Below are 24461 nucleotides of genomic sequence, written 5' to 3' on the forward strand. Positions count from 1 at the left end.
CAAAATTAATTTGTCTAGCTCAATCAATCTTTAAGCATAAGCATTAAGTGACTACATGCATGCAGAGCAACACGACTGAAAGGGTGCCCAAAAGTTTGCACAGCCTATTTTTCACATTCAGCTTTATTTCATACAACTCAATACTGCTACACTAAGAATTTATATCTGAAAAACATGACATTAATCAGCTTTCTCTATAAACTGAATGGCATATCACTATATATATTTTTTTTTTATAAAGACAGAGCAAATAATTTTCCAGCCTCAGGAGTGTTGCCCAAACGTTTGCATAAAACCCTTATACTGCTTTATATGCACAATTTATATTGTGCGTACATATCTATACACACAAACACACAAAAAATTTAATGGGTTTATTTATTAAATTTAAGTGTAACCTATACTCAAAATTACACAAATTAATTTGTGCTACTCAACCATAGGGTCAAAATGGCTGATAAATTGACCTTATGAAGTGACAAATAAATAATTTCTGATATATTAAAGCCTTGTAAACAAATACAATCCCTCAGTAATGCCAGTAACGTTACTCCAACCATATCCACCGTTTTTTTTTTTTATTGAATTAATTTTTAGAGCTTGTACTTGAAACAAAATGAAAGCATTTAATTCCAGAGTCAAGACAAAAATAATCTACCCAAATAAGAATTTTCAAGGTGAGCATCAGTTAAAATTATGCACATCCACTTCAGCATTTTTAGAAAATAAAATAAATCAATCTATAAAATTCCATTTTAAAGTGCCCCTATTAAGGATTTTTATGGAAATTCCATTCAGTAACACAGCTCTAAGTGAATGGAAAACATATTGCGAAGTTGTAATATTAAAGTGAACCGTGTATAAAGATATTGTCTCTTAAAAGAAAGAGTCAGCTCTGAATCATTGAAACGAGTCGTTTTTAAAACGAATCCCAAGCCGTTCCATGTCGACGTCAACATGAAACACTAGCATATTGCCTGTCTACTTGTTGGTCTTTTCGCTTTAGTCTGAATGAAAAAGCTAATTCATTCTTTGCCACTAGGTGCCGCTTTTGGAGCGGAGAAACGGCTGGTAACGCTGTACACAAAGCAGCACTGCTCACAAACACTGCTTTATCAGGTTTTACAGGCATGATTAAATTAAAATTAGACCAATTAAATCAATCACCGCTGATTAGGATCACGCAAAGGAGGGGTTTAGAAAAATGAATCGTTGAGCGAATCTTTCGGAAGTCGTTGAGCAAGTAAGGTAAAAAATAAATGCATATTATAAGAAAATTAAAGTGTTTTTGACCTTGCATGTATGTCAGCCTGTTGTTGGGGACTCCCAAAACCAAAATATGAACCTTTCATAACCCATAATAGGGGCACTTTAAAAGTCAGTCCATCACAATATCCACAGAGACAACACATTTAGGATGTTACACGGAGCACAGACACCTGACCTGTTGCTTGTCAACTCTGAGCGAGCGCTGTCATCTTTGGTGCCATTTCTGATTTGAACACAGTCATAAGATGCAGGTGAGCAGTGCCAGACATTTTGAAATGAACAGGTGGTGACGGGATGAAATGACCAGAGATGAAAGGAAGAGCTAACGGTCCAGTGAGGTAACAGGGAAGACCCATCAAACACAAACACAATTAATGTCAAAAGTGGAGCTTACTTTGCATTGAAGCATTTACAATCCTGCATAGTTATTCAAACTTACAAACTAAGGCGTTTTATTGAAAGTCTTGGGAGTTATTGTACTGAAATTAAACAAAACTGAAAGTTCAAGTAGGCCATAATCTCATAATTTTCCTCTATGAAAAGCTTTCACACGATTCATTTATCCATAAAATAATGTTTTTCTTTCTTTCACAAGGTCCAGTGAGATACGCACGCAGCACCAAAGACAGCAAGACATCTGCACACACAGATGAGAGGAACATCATACGTACTGACCTCCAAAGAAAATAGATCACTTAATCTATATTTTATATACATACCCATTTTAGTCTACTAATACACTTAAAACATTATCATATGTCCCTGTCAAAAAATTATAAATAATTTACCCATGTTTATTATTAACAGCTACTATTCTAACAGTCAGTAGAAGGAAACGGTTGGACTATCACATCCCTTTAGGAGTTCAACAAACTAAGAAAATAAACACAGGAATGCGCGTTTCCAGCCGACATTAGCTTAAATAGAAATAATGTTGCTTTGTTTCATACTCCTCTCACTTCCTCTAGCTCTATGTCCACAGTGATTAAGGTCTTGTGTAAACATGTTGACAAACAACAAACAAATAATAATTTTAATGCACCAAAGCTCACTCCAATCATCCAGAACACCAACTGATTAAAAGCAGAATGATGTTAAGTGAAGAAGGGTCATTATGAAGTTCTGTCTGAAAGCAAGCGCAGTAGGTGCTCATCCAAGCAGCTGAAAACATCTGTCGCCAGCGGTGTCCACTTCTACATTCTGGGTGTGATGGTCAGTGGGACTTCCTCTTCGTGTCTCCCCCCTGACTTTGGTTGGTATCTGAAGAAAATCAAGAAAAACTATTTTGTCACGGTGCAGTTAAAATCATCATTTCAAATTACAGAAATAATTATCTGTTCCAAAAGCCAGTGAGCAACATTTGCCAACACAAAGGCCGTTATTTTTATACAGTCTATGGTTCCAAACCACGAGCATGCCTTATAAAAGACCCCGTCTTGCCTCTAGTCTTTTTGGATAAAGTAAACCCACAATACATTGTGAGGTTGGATAATCAAGGTAATTCAGATATAGGTTCTATTTTATACCTGCATTGTATACTACGGGGCCATGGAAGGCTTGAATCTGATTGGCTGATGAACGTTCTGAGGTGTACAATTATTTTCTGGGAAACGCACGGCGAAGGTAGTTCCTGGCAGCTATCTTGACCGCATTACAGTTCGATATCACTTCGCATAGTTAACAGCAATCATAGACAGTAAAAGAAATGGACACAGCGACCCCATTGGAACTCAACTGAGACAAGTGAAGCCCATTTTTAGCGTTCCCTATCATAGGTCACTTCGATGCTGCGGTGACGTCACCACGTATGGGAACACCTCTGGTGTGACGAATGTCTGAAGCCCTATACCATCCCGCCAATCCTATTGGCCAAATGGCGCATAGCACCACCCTGCGCATGCGCACGCATGATATACCTGGGTGCAGCGCGCCATTTCGCTCAGATTTCATTCCTTCAGGAATAGCGAATCATCTGTGCCCTATCGTCTCGCGTTCTCCAGCGATCTCTTCGAGCAGTGTTAACTCCTCTTCGCGGACGCGATGAGTTTTCGAAAATGTAAGGAGCCATGTACCAGGTACATCACGGCGGGGGACACTCATGACAGGTGCGTAGTATGTCTTGGTTTACATCACGCACAGGCGGCGCTTAGCGGCCTTTCTTCCTGTCCCCATTGTGATGGCCTGCGGCTCAGAGTACTGCGCTCCAGGGTGGAAGTATTCTCTAATGTCGCCCTCGAGTCTAACCCCCGTCAGGTCACCTCTGCGACTGCCGAGGCACCGCACGAGGCGAGGGCCTGGGGTGACACGTGCGACATGGACTTTGTGGACAGCGCAGCGCTGGAATATTCTCCACATCGCTCGCTCTCCCCTACCCTGCTGCAGAATAAAACTTATACTGAGCCCGTCGTCTTCTCTAATGAGGATTTACTTCCCACACCGGAGGCATGCGCCGCCATCTCCTTCGGTTGTGGACGCTATGACGACGATGTTTTATCCACCGCGGCCTCGGGGTCTGAGGACTTCGCGACCGACACTAGCCCTCTTCCTCCTAGCGGACAGGAGAGGCGTGTTTCCCCCTCCTACAGTGAGCTGTTGGATGTGGTTTCTCGTGCGGTGGGTAAATTGGGGCTAGACTGGGAGGTTGACAAGGCCGAGGCCCAACCTTCTTCTAAGCTGGACGACCGTTTTCTAACCAGTCGGACACCTACACAGCCCCGGAGGCCTTTGCCTTTTTTCCCGGACCTCCACCAGGAGGTTTCGAGGTCCTGGAAACAGCCGTTTTCGGCGCGGATCACTAACGCTGCGGCCGCGGATTTCGCCACCGTTTCTGATATGGCGAACCATGGCTATACTATGATGCCCCCGGTGGAAGAGACTCTCGCCGAACACCTTGCGCCTAGTTCGGCCGCGGCTTGGAAGTCTCGCCCCCTTCTTCCTTCGAAGGCGTGTCGAGTCACGTCTAGTTTGGTGGGTAAATCCTACATGGCGGCTGGTCAGGCGGCTGCGTCGCTCCACTCTATGGCGGTCCTTCAGGCCTACCAAGCGGAGTTATTGAAGGAATTAGATGAAGGTGAGGGCATCACACCGGAGGCAGTGAAAGAACTGCGTAGAGCTACGGATTTGGCGCTACGCGCTACCAAACATACCGCTCGTGCAGTGGGCCGTACTATGGCCGGTTTGATTTCGGTTGAGCGCCACCTCTGGCTTAATCTCACCGATATTAAGGAGAAGGATAAATCTTTCCTTATGGATGCCCCTGTCTCCAGGGATGGATTGTTCGGTGAGGCTGTCACGTCAGTAGTGGAGAAGTTCAGGGCAGCGAAACAGCAATCAGCCGCTTTCCGCCAGCTGATTCCCCGCAGACCCAGGGAGGTCGAACGCCGGCAAGCGCCCGCGCGTTCTCGCTCAACCTCCTCTCACCGCCAGCGAGCAGCCTCTCGAGAGGAACCCACACCTATGGCGCCTCCTCGTAAGGACTGGGGCCCTAGGGTTTTTCCTCCGGCGCACCAGCGTCAACGTAAGCGATTGAACCTGACCTCGACGGCTAAAGCCTCTCGTTCTCGGGTGCCGAATAGCAGCTCCTGATCTTTTTGCTGCTTGCCAGGGACTGTGCCCTCCGCTAGAGAGCGCTGTCGGACCGCTTTCGTGCATCCCACACTCTCATTGCAGTCCCCATGCTCAAACATTGATTGTCTCGCCGCTAACAGCGCCTCGAGCAACATTGGATCGAGCTGTAATAATAGACGCTCCCTCAGACACTCTGCGCAATCCTGCTTTTGGAGTTCGAGGGACGACTCAAGGACCCTGCACAAACGGCCCGTTTATGACGGCTCGCACAGCCGCCGCTTTTCGCTAGCGGCAGAGCCCGATGTTCCATCTGTTGGCCTAATCCCTGCCGTGGACACGTTTCAGGATTATGCTCAACGGAACGCAACGACTCTGGCGCATACGCTTCCCCAGTGCACGAACACCACGGGTTTTTCGTGTCCGGTCGTTTTAACGCGTATGACGGCGTTGCAGGGAGCGGAAGTTTTGAAACCGCTAATATTGTTTCGGGCCGCGTGGGAACGCTTGCCCGGCATTCCTCAATGGGTGTTACGCACGGTTTGTCACGGATACACCATTCAGTTTCGGAAAGGCCCGCCTCCTTTCCGCGGAATTCTTTCCACTACGGTGAAGTCTACGGAAATGGCGGTGCTGCGACAGGAAATGTCAGCTCTGCTGAGCAAAGGGGCTATAGAAGAAGTACACCCCTCTCAGATGGAGACAGGTTTTTACAGCCGTTATTTCGTGGTACCGAAAAAAGACGGCGGGTTACGACCCATTCTGGATTTACGCCGTCTGAATCTTGCACTCAGACCGAGCAAATTCAAGATGTTGACGGTGAAATCTATTCTGTCTCAGATCCGACCAGGCGATTGGTTTATTACGATCGATCTGAAGGATGCGTATTTCCATATTCAGATCGTCAGGAGACACAGGAAGTTCCTCAGATTCGCTTTAGAGGGCAAAGCGTATCAGTACCGCGTTCTTCCCTTTGGCTTGGCTTTAGTGCCCCGTACTTTCTCAAAATGCATGGACGCAGCACTGGCCCCGTTGCGGCTCCAGGGCGTTCGTGTGTTGAATTATTTGGACGATTGGCTGGTGCTAGCGCAATCGCGGACTCAAGCACACTCTCACCGAGATCTTGTGCTGAATCATTTAAACAGCCTGGGCTTACGAACAAATTTCAAGAAGAGTGTTTTAACTCCCTCTCAACGGATAACTTTTCTGGGAATAGATCTGGACTCTCGCGCGATGACAGCGAAGCTTTCTCTCCCGCGCGCTCAGTCGATTGCGTCATGCGTGCGGCACTTCAAAGCGGGTCGCACGGTGACAGTGAGATTGTGCCTCAGGCTCTTGGGTCTAATGGCAGCAGCATCCCCCGTGATTCGTCTGGGATTGCTTCAAATGCGCCCTTTTCAGTGGTGGACGAAAAGGCGGAATATTTCACCCCGTTGTCTCCCGCATCGAACGATTTCGGTGACACGGCGGTGTGTGATGTCGCTAAAAATTTGGATGTCAACCGAATTTCTCCTGTCAGGAGTTCGACTGGGAATTTATGCTTTCCGAGAGACTGTCACGACGGACGCGTCTTTGACTGGTTGGGGAGCTGTGTGTCGAGGGCGACCAGCCCACGGAGTGTGGACAGCGGCTCAGCGCGGCTGGCATATAAACAGACTGGAATTACTGGCAGTTTTTCTGGCTCTCCAGTATTTCGCGGATCTGCTGATCGGCCGTCATGTGCTGCTCAGATCAGACAACACAGCGGTTGTGTCTTATCTGAACCATCAAGGAGGATTGCGCTCTCGCCCCCTGTGCAGGCTGGCGAGGCGTGTTCTTCTGTGGTCTCGGGACAAGTTTCTTTCGATCCGGGCCATTCATGTCCCCGGACGATTGAATTTCGGAGCGGACCTGCTATCCAGACAGGCTCTGGAACAGGGAGAATGGCGATTACACCCCCAGACGGTGGATCTTTTATGGCGGATATTCGGCAAAGCGAAAGTGGATTTATTCGCGTCGAGCATGACTACGCATTGCCCGCTATGGTTCTCCCTACGCTCCCCATCGCCCCTGGGCGTGGATGCGTTAGCTCACAGCTGGCCCTGAACCAGTCTGTATGCTTTTCCTCCGATTCGTTTGATCCCAGCGGTATTATGCAGATTACGCCGGGACAGAGTGGAACAGCTGCTGCTGGTGGCTCCGCGATGGCACACGCAGCCGTGGTTTGCGGATCTGATCAGTCTGCTAGCGGGCTCTCCGTGGGAGATTCCCCTCAGACAGGATTTATTATCACAAGCACAGGGGCTGATTTGGCACCCGAGGCCAGATCTGTGGAAACTGTGGGCGTGGCCATTGAGCGGAGTGCATTAGTATGTCCCGGTCTTTCTGTTGAAACTACTGAGACTATATTGAGTTCTAGAGCAGCTTCTACGAGACGCTTATATGCTTTCAAGTGGAGACTGTTTACAGCCTGGTGTGGCAATCATAATGTGGATCCAGTTTACTGCCCAGTGGTTTCAGTGCTGGAGTTCCTCCAGGAGCGTTTCTCGGATGGCGTTACACCAGCCACTTTAAAGGTTTACGTGGCAGCCATTTCAGCTTACCACGAATACATAGGCGGTGCCTCTGTGGGGCGTCATCCATTAGTTTCTCGTTTCATACAGGGTGCGCGACGGCTGAGGCCTTTCCGCCCTGTGCGAGTTCCTTCATGGGATTTATCCATTGTGTTGTTAGGTTTATCAGGGCATCCGTTTGAGCCCTTTGTATCAGATAAATTCCTGACACTGAAGACACTTCTTCTCATGGCTTTATCCTCCCTCAAGAGAGTTGGGGATTTACAGGCTCTTTCTGTTTCACCTTCATGCATGGAATTCGCACCGGGCTCTGTGAAGGTGCTGCTGCGGCCCAGGCCTAACTATGTTCCTAAGGTCGCATCTAACCCTTTTCGCTTTCAGCAAGTGGTTCTGGAAGCTTTTTCACCTGCTGAGGCCGGGTCAGGAGATCTAAGTCTTTGCCCTGTGAGAGCTTTAAAGACTTATGTGGATCGCACAGCCCCTTGGCGTGAATCTGACCAGCTGTTTGTCTGCTTTGGACATAAAAGTAAGGGCCATGCAGTTACAAAGCAGCGCATGTCCCATTGGCTGGTGGAGGCAATTTCTTTGGCCTATGAGGCGCGCGGACTCGCTTCGCCCTTAGGGGTTAAGGCTCATTCCACTCGAGCTGTAGCTTCTTCTCAAGCTTTTCTCAGTGGCTCTTCTATGGATGATATCTGTGCTGCGGCAGGATGGTCCTCACCGAGCACTTTTATCAAGTCCTACAGTCTGGATGTGAGGATGGCCCCTGGCTCCCGGGTTCTCTCCGCTTGAGCAGTTGCTTCCTCGGATCTCAGTTATCAGGTACGTCAGGCGTTTTGGTATATCGTTCCCATACGTGGTGACGTCACCGCAGCATCGAAGTGACCTATGATAGGGAACATCTCGGTTACGTATGTAACCTTGGTTCCCTGAATAGGGAAAGAGATGCTGCGGTTCTGGCCGTTCCGTACCTTGATAACTCTTCATCTTCAGTCATGAAATCTGAGCGAAATGGCGCGCTGCACCCAGGTATATCATGCGTGCGCATGCGCAGGGTGGTGCTATGCGCCATTTGGCCAATAGGATTGGCGGGATGGTATAGGGCTTCAGACATTCGTCACACCAGAGGTGTTCCCATACGTGGTGACGTCACCGCAGCATCTCGTTCCCTATTCAGGGAACCAAGGTTACATACGTAACCGAGATGTTTTTTAGCACTTCCGTTTCTGACGCGCAGACTCAAACGAAGCTTGACGACGTCAGCAACCTGTCTGACAGATGTAAATCCTCTGTGCGTGCAAACTGCCATCGTTAATCTTGCAGAGACGGCGAGCTTGAGCGGGGAGTTCTTTGTCGTGAGTGAGCAGGAGTAAGTATTCTGATTAATTATTTTGTATAGTATTTTAAAATGTAACGCCAGTACGACATATTAAGTTAATTGCCTGCGAGCTTCTCCTCCTGTCTGTACGGTAATGCGACAGAGAGACGAGTGGTTATGACGCAATCGTTAGCCTATTTTTTACAAAAACTGTTTATACGGGGCCATAATGTAACATAGAAGGTAATGGAGCCCTTTATACATTGTCGTGTATCTTTAGAAATAAATGGACAAACGGAGTCTTTAAACGCCTCAGATGTAAAGTTATTCGCTGTCAAAGTGACGCCAAAATGAATGGGAGTCAATGGGAATGCTAACGCAAGTGAAGTTCTGCTACAAGATGGCAGCTCGCAGCCGACTTCAACTTCCGGTCGAGTTCCTTGCCCCCTGACAGCAATAACGGTCACGCAGTTTGCACAAAAATATTTTGTCAGGGGCGCCCCCAAGGGGTGGCTATAAACTCTGGCCACCCCTGTGGCCACCCCTAGGATGATTTGCAGTGGGTACTATTAATTTAAATGCAGAATGTAAATTCACAATAGTTTAAGAAGTGAAAAAAAAATGCAGCACCTGCTGCAGCCACAGTTTTGAGTCTCTGAGCAACATTAAAGTGCTTCGTTCCTGAATGAATCAACCATTTAAATGATTCAGTTCAATCGCAATGACTCACTTATTAACAGTGACTCGCTGCCACCTATTGGCGGTTTTAATTTCACATTTTATGGAACCTTTTCATTTTTTTAAATAATTTCAAACATCAGTTTTCAATGTTTTATCTTTAAAATATCAAAACATTATTTATTCATTTGTAACTGTAGGCTAAAGTATTCCATGTTCCACAGAGCTGCATTAAACAGTGTGTAAAAACATCTAAAATGGCACTTCAGATGCAGCTTCTATTTTATCTGCATTGCAAAGATCAATTTTGTTTATAATGATTGCATTTGCTTGGTAGAAGCCCAAATGCAAGTATTTGACCTAAAAGATGGTGCACACTTTTACAAACAATGGTGTAAAGGTAAAAATAAAAATTAAAAAAATCAGGTGTCAGCCCAATTAAACATAAGATATCAGCACAATAACACTCAGCAAAATAGTCTAATTATCGTTATCGATAAAATCCTAGAACTCACAGAGATATAACTTTTTGTCTATATCGCAAACCCTTAATTTTTTTTCCTTTATTTTAATGTGCCACCCCAAAATTTACTGTGGCCTCATTTGGCCACCCCTGTTAAAATTTTTGGGGGTGCCACTGGATTTTGTCAGCGCTGCCCTGACGATTTTATCAGTTAGTGTAGCAACTTAAAGGCTACACGTCATTTCTCACTAGCGAGGTAATAACAGCGATGTTTAGTGACGCTGCAGCAGAAGAGTGTTTAGGAGACGCACGGAGGTAACGTACGCTAGCCTAATTCACACAAGCTCTCTCTCTCTTTCCAATCATTTCATTAATAACTCCATTAGAATGCGATCAATGGCTCAAGCCTCCATCACCAGCTTTAAAACGACGTTTTGGAACTAGCAAAAGAGGCATTGGAAGAGGCGCGAAAGAAATAATCCTACTCACAATAGCAATTTAAGTACAAAAACCAGACGAATCCTTTTAAATCTATCATCTGATCTATGTCTTGAGGTATGATAACCGTAGTATAATCCGGGCCGTTGAATTATTAGGAAAAGAATGCTCCGCTTCGCGTCGTGGCTGCATCACCATTTTGGGGGTTCGTTATTTTTTTAAGAATTAAACGGCGACCTGTCGTCAATTATGGTTTACATCATAGCTGCTTTTGTGGAACAGCTTATAGTCCTGTGAACAAATGACCCTTCTGAACTTAGTCAAGTACACAGACTAGTTTAAAGGTCTACATGAACTTAAATGTGGTAGATTGTTGTATCTGCTAATATAATTAGAAAGTTGATATAAAAACTGCCTTATGTACATTTTACATGTTTGCATCAACTTTTTGAATGTACATCTAAAGACAAACAGCAAATACATTTAATAGTTCAGCTTCAATTTATATGAATGTACCAACTGACAGCATTAGTTTGGAGATTTCATTACAAAAAACTATAGGCTTTCCATCTGAATCTAATCCAAATTGAAATGTGAAATCTGTGTCAATTGCGACCCATGAAGAAGGTTTCAAATCAAATCTCAATTCTCCCTCAGAAGGTAGTTGCCTATGTAGACAGCCATCCGCACTCTGAGTTTTGGAGCAGGGATTATGTCACACTAACAAAGCACAAAAAAGGACCGAAACAAGTAGAGGAAGTAAAGGTCAACAACTCAAACCTACGAGAGAGCAACAGTGAGCTGGAGGGTTTCTTCAGCGTTTACCTGAGAAAGCAAGCTGCAAGTGGGGAGGCAGAGCGACCTGAGACCCTGGCCGAAGACTCTTAAACAGATCTGGGGGACAGCAGGACAGGTGGAAAGAAAGATGGACAGAGGGAAAGATGGAAGAGTTCACAGCAATCCAGGAGCAAATGAGATGGCAGGAAGGCAGCACCAAAACAGGATGTGAAGTGGAGAAAGGGGAAGAAAGTGGGGGGAAAAATACAGATTAGGGAGTCATGGAAAAAGAGTCAGATGAGCCACTTTACAAAAACACAGCCAAACACGATACATGCGAACATACAAGCCAGGAAACAGGAGAGCCGCTGTGCTCATCTACACACTCACTCTGTGCCAGGGTGTATCCTGAGTTGGAAGCGGCTGAAGCTCCCATGTTGCTGCAGCCAGGAACTCCAGGACCTGGAGGGTTAAAGTTGAGGAGCGAGGGGAACTGGAAGGGTAGAGAAACAGGCACTAGACCCCCGAGCATCCCGAAACCCAGGGGGAGGGAAGGGGGCACTGAGCCCAAAAGATTACTTCCTGAAGCTGAAGACACCTGTGGGAAAGATGGCTTGATTAACGGTTAGAAAAACTAGATTTGCAAGCAATTTTTTCACAAACAATGACAACTAAGCAACTGTTTCTCAGACAAGCGGTCCCTCATTTCTATTGTTAGGGTCTGTGTGTTTGTGTAACCCCTCTCTCCCGGGTCCTCTCTGACGCTCCTCGCAGGGCTTGAAACTTTTGTTTTTTTATAAATAACTCATGTTATTATAAATTGTAATTATTTCACACATCACATGATCTACTAACTGACTGACTACTGAAGCCGCTTTGCATAAAACAGCTGCCAAACGTATGCATGTAAAGTGCTACCACAGAAACAGGTTTAGCATGACCAAACATTTTGTATAAACAGGCTTGAAGTGATTGATGCTGCTGGACTCACCTGTGAGAGATGAGAGGACACAGGAGGAGAGGACAGGGTCATGGCTGATGCCCGACTCGTTGAAGACTTGGCACTTTGACTTGTCCCTCCCACTGGCCTTTGCCGCTGGTTGTGATTGGCTGGTACCACTGAAGGGGAGGGGCTACCACCCTGGCTCCCAACAGACAGGGGTGTGGCCATCATGGTGGTGCTGGTGGTGTTTGTGCCACCACTGAGCGAACTACTGGATTTGTGTCCACCTGCAAAACTGTAACTTGCCTGTCCTGATCCAGATTTGACTCCGGATCCCACTGCGGTTCCTTGTCCGGTAAATGGCGGCCTAAAGGTTGGACTCTTGGGGTTGTATTGGTGCAAGTTGGGGATCATTTGAGGCCTGGGGTGGATGAGAGAGGGAGATGATGAGGGTGAGGATGAAGGAGGAGGAGTAGGGGCAGGGGGTCGCGGTGTGAGTTTGATGATGGGAGAGCTGCTACTGTGGGAAGACTTGGTGAGTGTAGCCTGCATGGGCGTGATGAAGTTTGACTGGTTGTGTGGCAATGAGGGAGTCTTAGCCTGTGAAAGAAGGGTGGAAGGAGAGGAAGTGGTTGGAGGAGGAGACTGATGAGGACTCTTGGCGTTTATCTGTGAAAGATGAGTGTTCATACGAGGCTGCTGGGAAACCACAGTACTGCCACCTGTAGTGGATTTGCTAGCACAGTTTTTTGTTTGTCCAACAGGGGGTGGAGTCTGGACCAACTTCACTCCCATTGTCCCAAATGACCTCTGCTGTGGAGGTAAGAGGGGCGAGGCGGTAGGAGGCGGACGGGGTTTTGCAGACTGCACCGTGTTCATTCCTGAAATACCAGCTCTGTGAGTGGGCGTTCCCAAGGGTCTCTGCACAGGCCCCCCATCCTTTAGCATCCCGAAGGTCTCGCCTCGCATGGAAGATGAAGGAGATGAGGTGAGTGGAGAGGACAGGGAAGAAGAGGTAGAAAGAGTGCCTATATTTGCCATAGAGATACCAGAAGACTCTATTTTTGCTGTAAGGGTGGAATGTGACAGAGGAGAAGAATAGTGGCCGACTCCAGAAGAGGATCCGGGGACACTGGGAGAAGAGGTGGCGGGGACGCCATTGTTCGGTGTCAGACCCTTGGCAGCATTACTGAGGAGTGCGAGAGCTTGGGAAATGGAGTCCAGAGAGTTAGCGGCCAGATCCTCATCAAGTGAATCTGAGAGGCAGATGGGTTCAGAGGTGGAGGAGGGCGGTCTGCACGCTGGGGCAGGTAAGGCAGGTGAGGCAGAGGTGGATCCAAGACCTGGAGCGGGTCTCTGTGTCCAGCTGACGTCCTGGAACAGATCATGGGTAAAGCAATGGCAAATAACAGAGCTTAGAAATCCAACCATGGTCAACAGGAGGACAAAACTGATGAAATTGCACGGTTTTAGTATATGGATGTAATGGTGCAAAACTGGTTCAGTTTTATATACCGTCATTTTGGCAGCTTTTGGGGTTGGAACAATCCTTTTCTTGCCCCTGTTGAAAAAACAATTCAGCAATCACAATTAGCTTAAAGAGTAGTTAGGAATAGTTTAAAGGCTCGTTCACACAAAGAAGGATATGAAGCATTGTAATTTGAATGTTAATGCATCTGTTTTCAGATCGTCAACAATCACATGGCTTCAATGCAGCAGGCTGCAACTAAATCTGACTAGCCAATAAGATTTGCACTTATTGTCACATGCCCGGAGCTGCTGCTGTTACATAAAATTACAGCTTGGTGGCACTCACAAAAAGGATTTTGCTAAGTGACAGTGTATTGTAAAGGAAGAATCCAGAAAGGGCTCTTTCTCTAAACTCAAGCATTTTGTGTACATGTAAAAACTGTTTGACCTCCTTTCTTCTCTTTGATAAGTGAGTGTCAGAATCAGAAATTTTGTGCACAGTCTTTTGTGTCTTTTGTGCACAGGTGTATTTCTGCTCTTCTATTAGTTCCACCAACAGTCATTTTCAAATCGCATATAAAAATTGTTAAATTTTCATTCAAAAAATTTGTGTTGATATGAAGCCTTAAAAGACAGATTCTCCACACAATCCCAGTGGCCTACATCAAGTCTGTACCTTTTTTAGTAATTTGATTTCTTTTCTCCAATGCAAAACATCCATCTTTAACCTACATAATCTAGCCTACCCTCTCCCTCTTAATATTTGTTCAGCTCTGTGAAGTCAAATTAGTTAAAGAACAAAATTACCAACATTGGTTGCTCATTCTCTCAAAATCCACTTCCTGATTCCTTAATCCATGTGAAAAACAAGGAAGTGAAAATGCATCAGGTTTTTACAATCCACCACACAAACAGGGCAGTGGAATTTCCTTCCTTATTTTTCCATGCAGCACTGGCACAGAGATAAACTTAAGTTAAAGTGACGGCAACCCTAGAGTCGTAATATTTTGTGTTAACATTCAAATGAAGCCTATTGAAATGAATTTTTTTGTATTGTGACATTAATTCCACACAAATTAAGCACATTTGGCTGAAAACTCAACATTGCCATAGAAAGCATTAAATCAAGTTAGAGGGACACCCTTCTAGATTAACATTTGTCCTCTAAGCAAGGACATATTTGACCATGAACCACAAAACCAGTCATATGGGTTAATTTTACAAAATTGAGATTTATACATCATATGTATAAATAAGCTTTCCACTGATGTATGGTTAGTTAGGATCGGACAATATTTGGCAGAGATACAACTGTTTGAAAATCTGGAATCTGAGGGTGCAAAAAAAAAAATCTAAATCCTGAGAAAGTCACCTTTGAAGTTGTCCAGATGAGTTCTTAGCAATGCATATTACTAATCAAAAAATGTTCCATATATGTACAGTAGGTCATTTACAAAATATCTTAATGTTACATGATCTTTACTTTATATCCTAACGATTTTTGGCTTAAAAGAAAAATCAATAATTTTGATCCATACAGTGCATTTTTGGCTATGGCTTCAAATATTCCCCAGCAACTTAAGACATGCTTTGTGGTCCAGGGTCACATATGAGAGACCACGCACAACCACTATTAATATTTCAGAATGTCTGAAATTAGAAGAACATCCATAGCATGGGGTGCTAGAAATATATATTTTCAATTAAACATTAGAGTCACTATAAGAGGTAAAGTTAGATATCGGAGAATGTTTCAAATCACAAAAACAGTTTAAGTAAACATAAGAACACATTTCTTTTTTTTTTAAGACTATTTAGTAATGCACAATCCCATTACCAATTCATATTTTGCTTCACATCATTTAGATGTTTATAAACCAGCAAAATAATAATAATAATAATAAAAAATAAAATAAGGATTCAACATTTAAATTAAACATTTCCTGTATTTGGACAAGTTAGTTCATAATTCATTAGTATGATCACTTGCACCCTTCATTGTTAATCTTTTGCCAAATAATAATACAAAAAAAATTATACATAAGCAACAATGAGATATATTTTTAGACCCAGATATATTTGCATTAACGTTAAACTAATTTAATGTTCTATGTAGAAAATTCACTCTGCATATTGTTTTTCTCAAGCACATCTGTTAAACACAGGTTTATGATGGACCCTTTTTCACCCATCTTACATGACTCCCTGTTGAAAACCCCTCGTTTAGACATTAGGATTCTGCTCTGAATCATTATAGAGACTCTGAGAGACTCTGGATGATACGCCACAATGTATGCAAACATCATTGTAAATACATATGAAGTAGTTAATCTACTCACAGGCCAGTGAGGTGACCATGTACTGCCCGACTCTCCTTAAAAAGCATCCTGAAAAAGAGAAAATAAACTTTTAGTTACATGGTATCTTACTATGAGAAGGTAACGCTAGCACACAGTCAAACACACACCTTGTCTGCATCCAGCCTTTGGGCCAGAGTGGCTTGACTTCATTCTCCATGAAGGCTTTGAGATAGTCCTCCACAGACAGAGAGCACTGCTCCAGCTCATAGCAGCTCAGCTTCACACGCACCAGGTTACACAACAGAGTCCTGGGGGAAAAACACACACACCCTTTACTTCTTACACTGACAGTCTAATAGTTGCTCTGCTTTATTATTCATGATTTAAACTTGCTAAAATCTAAACCTGAGTTTGTCATCCCATATGAACTTCTTCCTTGGTCCCACCACCCTCTTTCCTGGTTTCTCTTCATCATCATCCTCCGATCCATTCTTCACTCCATCTTCTATCTGCTGCCTGTGACACACACACACACACACACACACACACAAAGTGAATCTCATAATCTCTATATATCCATGCCATCCGTTTGTCATTTTCCACACTCTATTCTACTAATCTAAAGAAGCAAATCATGAAAGCAGAAAGAGGCAGGAAGTTGGGAAAGTTAAGACTTACTTAGCTGCAGCTTTTGCCATGCAATCCATGTTATATCTGGCAATCTGCTCCGGCATCACGCTGCACACGGCTAGTTTCAGCTTTAACAAAGGTGTGCGCAGCCGGTCATCCTGATTTAAGAGAAAGACAGCATGGAGATATCTGTAAGATCTGAGATGTATCCACTGTCGGGAAGCTGATCTAAACTATTGCCTGTCTTATACACACACACACACACACACCTAAAGGATTATTAGGAACACCATACTAATACTGTGTTTGACCCCCTTTCGCCTTCAGAACTGCCTTAATTCTACATGGCATTGATTCAACAAGGTGCTGAATGCATTCTTTAGAAATGTTGGCCCATACTGACAGCATAGCATCTTGCAGTTGATGGAGATTTGTGGGATGCACATCCAGGGCACGAAGCTCCCGTTTCACCACATCCCAAAGATGCTCTATTGGGTTGAGATCTGGTGACTGTGGGGTTATTTTAGTTCAGTGAACTCATTGTCATGTTCAAGAAACCAATTTGAAATGATTCGAGCTCTGTGATATGGTGCATTATTCTACTGGAAGTAACCATCAGAGGATGGGAACATGATGATCATAAAGGGATGGACATGGTCAGAAACAATGCTCAGGTAGGCTGTGGAGTTTAAACGATGCCCAATTGGCACTAAGGGGCATAAAGTGTGCCAAGAAAACATCCCCCACACCATTACACCAACACCACCAGCCTGCACAGTGGTAACAAGGCATGATGGATCCATGTTCTCAATCTGTTTACGCCAAATTCTGACTCTACCATCTGAATGTCTCAACAGAAGTCAAGACTAATCAGACCAGGCAACATTTTTCCAGTCTTCAACAGTCCAATTTTGGTGAGCTTGTGCAAATTGTAGCCTATTTTTCCTATTTGTAGTGGAGATGAGTGGTACCCGGTGGGGTCTCCTGCTGTTGTAGCCCATCCGCCTCAAGGTTGTGCGTGTTGTAGCTTCACAAATGCTTTGCTGCATAGCTCAGTTGTAACGAGTGGTTACTTCAGTCAAAGTTGCTCTTCTGTTAGCTTGAATCAGTCGGCCCATTCTCCTCTGACCTCTAGCATCAACAAGGCATTTTCGCCCACAGGACTGCTGCATACTGGATGTTTTTCCCTTTTCACACTATTCTTTGTAAACCCTAGAAATGGTTGTGTGTGAAAATGCCAGTAACTGAGCAGATTGTGAAATACTCAGACCGACCCGTCTGGCACCAACAAACATGCCACGCTTAAAATCACCTTTCTTTCCCATTCTGACATTCAGTTTGGAGTTCAGGAGATTGTCTTGAACAGAACCACACCCATAAATGCATTGAAGCAACTGCCATGTGCTTGGTTGATTAGATTATTATTATATTGTGAATGATAGATTAGCAAAAATGAGAAATTGAACAGGTGTTCCTAATAATCCTTTAGGTGAGATATATATATATATATGAAAGTATCATCCAGTCCTTCACCTGTATGTTGAGGCTGAGTTTCTTGAGTCGTTTTAGTAGCGCCTCCTTGTTGCAGGGCACAAAGGCTTCGAGGTGAGAGTACACCTCTGAACGCATGTCTGCCGGCTGCTCCTGAACCTGCAGCTCAATACTGAACGAGAAGAAAAATGATCAACGACAAGAATACGAAAAAAAAATACCACTGAATTTAAAAAGTCATGGATGACAGCTGGATGAGAACACGCTGAGATTTTTACTTACTCCAGCAAGATATTATTCATATCCAGAGTGAAGAATTTCTTTCTGCCTTCTTGATCAAATTGCCTCGATGCCTAAGTTAAAAAAAGAAATAAATCAAGTTAGACAGGAAAATGGTATTAGTGTAAGAACATGAAGTCCCTGAAGTGATTTAAAATGGGAAGTGGATTTGTGGGCGTATATTTGCTTTCTCTAACTTTATGCATTTACCTTCAATGAAAACGTTTCATGTATTACATCTTAAACTCAGATGTAATGCAGTTTATGTAACGGGTGACTATCACCAAAAATAATTCATCTGCTCTCACAGAATATGCTGGAATAGATTTTAAACCACTTTTCTGATGGCTTTAAAGAGGTATTTCATACATTTCATTCTTAGGTCTACTTATAACATTAGCAAAAGTCATCATTCATTTCAAAGACTTCTATGTAAACGCCCCTACATTGTGTCTCTGAAACAGATAAGATCAGACTGAAATCATCAGGGACCTTGTTAAATATAAACTTCAGTCAGCTAACATTAGAGACATAAAGAGCGTTTCCTTCAGTCTGGAATGAGTAAATGGACTCGTAAAGCCCAGAGTATGGTTTTGACTCGTTTTAAAAGATCAAGAATTAGTTTTTCCATGACATGACCCTGTTTAACTGAAATCAGGGCTGCAGAAAAACAACAAAAGCATGACTCACAGCTCGGAGGTCTTCTATGCGCTTGATCAAAGGAGCTGGAAGACCATCAGGGAGAGGTGGAAAAGAGATGAGCCCGCCCTGCGCTCGATTAAGTGCCCCTCCTCCAATCTTGTGCCCCAGTGATGAACTCAACCCAACCTGCCCATTCTCTCTGCCTGAAGGGGGCATCTGGGGGCCTGTGTCTAAAAAACTAAAGTCCAGGTCATGCATGAGATCCTGAAGCTCGCTTTCATTGGCCGAACTAAGCAATGACATCATGCCAGGGTCAGCCGCCAGGTCGGCTAGTGAAAGGTCATTGTTGTTGGCGTTGATTTGGAGATGGGAGTTGTGCAGTAGGTTGTTGGAGCTGGGAGTGTGGTTGAGACCAGGGCCTGGATGAGACGCCCTGGCATCTCGTTTCCTCATCTCTTCCTTCTCTCGTGTGAAGCGGCGGAGCATTGCAGCCAGACAGAGCGAATCCTTCATCAGTTTCTTTCGCTTCTTCTTCTCAGGACGATGAAGGCTCAGACCAGCCACTCTGTGAGCACATAATATGGTCATAAAAGGTGATATTTCACTTTTCCCACTCTTTAATGTCAACCTACAAATGTCTTGCTAAACTTAACACACTTCACTTTTAAAAAAAGTAACCATTTAAATGGCATGACTTATACAAGTATCAGTTTTACAATATGTATACACACAAAAACAAATTCTCACCCTTGTTTGGCTACTTTGATCTTCCTGGGTTTTTTCTCCTCTACACTGGTTCCATCTTTCTTCTTCCTTCTTTTTATTAGTGGTTCCTCTCCATCTCTCATCTACAATCAGAAAACACCATATTCCAAGACAAATGCCAGAAATGGGGTCTAATGAAAAACAAGCTCTTAAAGCGATTCTTATTCTGCTGTTACTCACCCTCATGTCATGCCAAACCCATAAGATTTTGTAAATCTTTGAAACGCATGAGGATATTTTTATTGAATCTTGAGACATTTCTGTCACTACCCTGAAACACCATTCCATCAGATCTTCAAAAATGTTAAAAACATTGTTAAAATGTTTTTAGAAAAAAAATTAGTGTATGATTCCAGCAGTCTAATTCAAGTCTTCTAAAGAGACACAATCACTTTATATGATAAAAAGAATTAATTTAGGCTTTTATTCACATTATTCACATATTTTATTCACAAAACCAAGCACGTTTGAGCTTTTGTAACAATATCTGATGAGCTCTATGTATTTGTATCCATCAATGTTTATATGCGAATAAAAGCCTTAATTAAATCTGTTCTTCATACACTGTTTTAACCACTCTGTTCATCCTGATTTAATTTGTGTTTCAAAGATTTATGGTTTTGCATTTAAGTTTTATGGGTTTGCAAATACATTAGGATGAGTTCATGATGAACTGTCTCTTTAACGGGTGTATATATCATTTAGTGGCCCTGTTTACACATGGAAACAACATCTGTCTGTGGTGATCTGATCACAAGTGTTCAGTCGAGACATATTATAAATAGAGGTGTGAATGGGGTTCAAATTGTTTTGTGATCTGCTCACTCAAACCACATCTGAACGAAGTCACATGCGAAGGGTTTTAAACTGATGATTTCATGCAGCTTAATCTAACCTGCTTTTGAAAAGCCATTTTTATACAGATACATGTTTGTGTTAAGGTGAAAATGAAAAGATCTCTCTCAGCTGACCACTTTTGATTGGATCACCCAAGATGACTTGACTAAAACAAAGTAAACTCACCCTGGGTTTGACTTCTTTGCCTCCGTCCTCTCCCTCAGATTCAGAGGCAGCTCTGAACTGCAAAGTACCCGTATTAATGTAGAATCCACCGAGCTTGGTGGTCAGGGAGGCTGGAACAAGCTCATCATACTGACAGGAAGAAGACACAATGATTTACACTGTTTGTTGTTTGCATTTCTGAGGTTACGGCTAAGTTTTAGCGCACGATGGTATAATGACTCCAAAACCACACATTCCACACATTCCGAATCAATCTATGAGGTCAATCGAAATATATTAATCACAGGAATCAATCGGAGCGGAAAACAAACAAACAGAAAAACCCTTGAGTTCAGAGAGCAATGAGGCCGAGTTGGCAAACAGCATGTTAAATGCCAATCGATCATCTCCATAGTGATGTCTGTCTGTTGCCATGGCAAGTGTCCACTCACAGCTTCCGAGTTGTCTATGAAGGGGTCACTCTCATCGTAGCCGAAGCCAATGTCAATCAAATCCTGCATCCGGTCTTTCCGCCTCTTTTTCCCTGCGTTACCCTGTAAGGACGTCAGTGGTAGCGGCAAGGTGACATTTGAGTGCCCACACGTCTGAAAATGCAACTTAACATCATAGAACAATACTTACGTATTTACTTTCAAGCTTTTTGGTCAGTGCCTCAACCTCAAGACGCTCTCTCTCAGAATCATTAAAGGGATCTTTTGGGTCCGGAGAAGACTTTGAATCTGGTGGATTCTTCTTGGCCTGGGGAGGGAAACATGAAATCACTCCAGTAAGGCTAGATTGGGCATTACATTTTCCAGTTCAAACTAGTGGAACACAATGAGCACAACACATTCTGTACCAAATATTATTCTGGCACCCATTTAAACTTAAAGGGACAGTCCACCTAAAAATGAAAAACCAGTTTCAGTTCTCACTGACATCCACTGTATGTTTTGTCCATACAATGGAAGTCAATGGGAACCGAAACCGTATGTTTATCACATTCTTCAAAACATCTTCTTTTGCGTCCCACACAAGCAAGCAAGCCGTACAGGTTTGAAAAGACATGAGGGTAGGGCTGGACAATAATTCAATATATATCGCAATATAATATATATTTTTTTATATAATGGTGATATGATTTTTAAACACATTTCCAATATTTCGATATACATTACCAGTGTTTCCCATACATTGATTTATTTGCGGCATTTGACTTCGTTGAGACATGAGCACTGCACATTTCAAAATCAAAACATATCGCAGGTGCTTTATATGAATGTATCTCTTTGAAGGAAAAGGACTTTCTTCAGAAAAGTTTCGATGACATTTTCATTTTATCTGATAAAGAAGTGTTCATGAGCGGAGCTGCTGTGATTACAGTCGTTACTGGAGAAACCGCTGGCTCTGCTGCTCTCACAGCGCCTCCTGCTGCCAGACAATCAGTTTGCATTTTCAATAACCCATCTCCAGCTACATGATTTTGTTGTTCCTCTTTTTTGTTCGTTTTGTTTGTAAAGCACATTTGTTACAATCTGTAAGAATAATCTGTTTACACTACCAGTCAAAAGATTTTGAACAGTAAGATTTTTTTTTCTCTTCTGCTCACCAAGCCTGCATTTATTTGATCCAAAGTACATCATAATCAGTAAAAGTTTGAAATAGTTTTACTATTTAATAGCTGCTTTCTGTCTGAATATATCTTAAAATGTAATTTGTTTGTGAGATTAAAGCTGAATTCTCAGCATCATTACTTCAGACTTCAGAGTCACATAATCCAGAAATCATTCTAATATGCCAACTTGCTGATTATCAATATTTAAAAGTTTTTTTATTTAATTTCTTAAGAAATTAAGAAATATATTGTGATATTAATTTTGGCCCAGCCCTACATGAGTGAATAAATGATGACAGAATATAATTTTTTTGGTAGACTATCCCTTTTATTTGTTCACACTAAGGCCGAGAGAAATCATTCTAATTCTGTGAGAATGGTTAAGTCCACAAACCACAACTTTAACAATATGATACAGAGGAGCAATATCAATGGAATTGAGTTAAAAAATACTAAAGACAGCCAATCAGAATCCAGCTGACTTTAAAAAGCTTACGCATCTGAAGCGGCAGACAACGTAACTAAACATGCTTATAATAAACAGATCTGCACTTTATTCAGCTTGAACTGGTGTTCTGTAGACTCCATTGTCATGTTGTGTAGTAGTAGTATTATTATCATTGATATTATTAATAGCAACTTAAAATGACTCCGCTGATCATGTGATAAGGCACCCATGAGGTGGCTACCCACTTTATCTAGAACAGAACAGCTTTTTCTACAAGACTGATAGAAGTAGTTTTTACCACATATTTCCCAAAATGAACATTTATGTATGCCTATATATATATATAAGCTAAAAGTGTACTTTTAACAAAAGTAAACCATCTGACAGATGTCAAAAGCCAGGGCTTCACAGAAGTTACTTGAACAGCACTTAAATACAGTTAGCAGCAATTCAGCTCTCCTTTAATTGTTTTGTAGGCACAAGGACCCTGGGGGCCACAAGGGTCACGTACTCAACAAAGTGATCTAAAGTTTAAGAGTAAACAAGATAGAGATACGTTATAAAAAAAATATGAAATGCTCTTCTCACTTATAACTTATAACATATGTCACCTTGCCAATTCGAAAGAGATCGACTTTACTTGCGGACTCCACTGCTAACAGGCTAATGCAATAGCAAACTCAGCAAAAACAGTCATGCGGTGGCTTTATAATTACAAGTAATAGTTTGCTTACATACTCTTCACTGAAGTGATCGGGATAGTTACTGTACCTGTTGAGACTGGATGAGCTCGTTGTAGTTGAACTCGGCCGAGCACTGCTCGTTAGGCTCGGACAGACACAGGTTGAGGCGCACGGTCTTCCCTTGGAGCTCGTCGCTGTCTTGTTTCCCGATAAAAGCCCCGCGGTCACCCGCTGTCGTCACCCCGGTCCCCGTCATCTTCATCCTGCCCTCTCCGTCAAAACTCATCTCGGCGGGTTCGTCCTCCTCCAGCCGCCGTCTCCTGCCCTCCGCGCCCGGACCGCCGGACAGGGCCGACAGGGTGACAAATTGCACTTTTCTCGGTTCGGCCATTTGGATGTTCAGTGTCTTGGACACTCACTCACTCACTCACTCACTCACTCACTCACACAGTGGCGAGGCTTGACTTCGCCAAACAACTTGATTTAAAGAGCCTCACGCCGGACGGACGGGGCGTTCTGGGACTGTTCTGATGCTAGAGTCCCCTCCGTGTCTTACGGGGTGCGCCTGGGAAGGGATGGCCGGGTGAAGGTTGATTTTGGAGGCGCAAGCATCCTCGGTCGCTTCACTCGGGGGACTCAGGAGCTCCGAACAGCCATCTTAGATGAGAGAGAGTAAATAAAAGAGCGGAGACGAGCGAACTGAGCCTGCGCGCACACGGACACCGGAAACGGCGTGCGCGACGGAGAGGTCGCCCTAGCCAATCAGAAGACGCCGCCGGCAGCAGCACGTCCAATCAGAGGCGGCCCTACAGGCAACGGACGTTCTAATGAGCAATTAGAGATGTTACAGTAGAAAAAAAGGATTCCCCTTGAAATCGAACTAATACATAGATATGGAACTAATAGATGAGTTTTTTTTCAAGGCGTTTCCAAAGAGAGCTTATTATATGTGAAGATGTTATTTTGTTGGATTTAAATGTAATATAATGGTAATACTTTACAATAAGGTCACATTGGTTAACGTTAGTTAACGCATTAACTAATATAACTAACAATATGCAATACATTTATTGAACAGATACAACTTTTGTGAACAAATGGAACCTTATTTCAAAGTGGTACCAATATGACAGT

At 43.4% G+C, this 24461-nt stretch overlaps 1 protein-coding gene across 2 annotated transcripts; it reads right to left on the minus strand.

Moving 5' to 3' along the window:
• Window positions 1–1512: 1512 nt before the first annotated feature.
• LOC128016115 (ubinuclein-2) lies at window positions 1513–24031 on the minus strand. 2 transcript variants are annotated; one of them, XM_052600509.1, is made up of 17 exons: window positions 23416–24031; window positions 21224–21340; window positions 21034–21135; window positions 20603–20731; window positions 19562–19662; window positions 18863–19379; window positions 18176–18246; window positions 17936–18065; window positions 16451–16560; window positions 16178–16288; window positions 15940–16080; window positions 15812–15859; window positions 13518–13563; window positions 12051–13376; window positions 11450–11657; window positions 11108–11176; window positions 1513–2529 (listed from the first exon to the last, which is right to left on the minus strand). In XM_052600509.1, exons 1-17 carry the CDS (start codon window positions 23716–23718, stop codon window positions 2483–2485), a joined length of 3576 nt encoding a protein of 1191 aa, XP_052456469.1. In that variant the 5' UTR covers window positions 23719–24031; the 3' UTR covers window positions 1513–2482. The 2 variants fall into 2 exon arrangements, with proteins under 2 accessions (XP_052456469.1, XP_052456470.1); XM_052600510.1 differs by lacking the exon at window positions 11108–11176 and having other exon boundaries at window positions 23416–24030.
• Window positions 24032–24461: the final 430 nt, after the last annotated feature.

Source organism: Carassius gibelio, chromosome A6 (genome assembly GCF_023724105.1).
Source record: "Carassius gibelio isolate Cgi1373 ecotype wild population from Czech Republic chromosome A6, carGib1.2-hapl.c, whole genome shotgun sequence".
NCBI classification, from domain to species: Eukaryota; Metazoa; Chordata; class Actinopteri; order Cypriniformes; family Cyprinidae; genus Carassius; species Carassius gibelio.

Bases quoted from the DNA above. Each gene is read 5' to 3' on its own strand.
- LOC128016115 (XM_052600509.1), bottom strand. From the start codon at position 23,718: ATGGCCGAACCGAGAAAAGTGCAATTTGTCACCCTGTCGGCCCTGTCC. The intron at 15,860-15,939 runs GTGTGTGTTTGA...TCTCTTTTTCAG, and splicing joins AAAGGCTGGATGCAGACAAG to GATGCTTTTTAAGGAGAGTC. The intron at 11,177-11,449 runs GTGAGTGTGTAG...GCTGTCCCCCAG, and splicing joins AGGATACACCCTGGCACAGA to ATCTGTTTAAGAGTCTTCGG.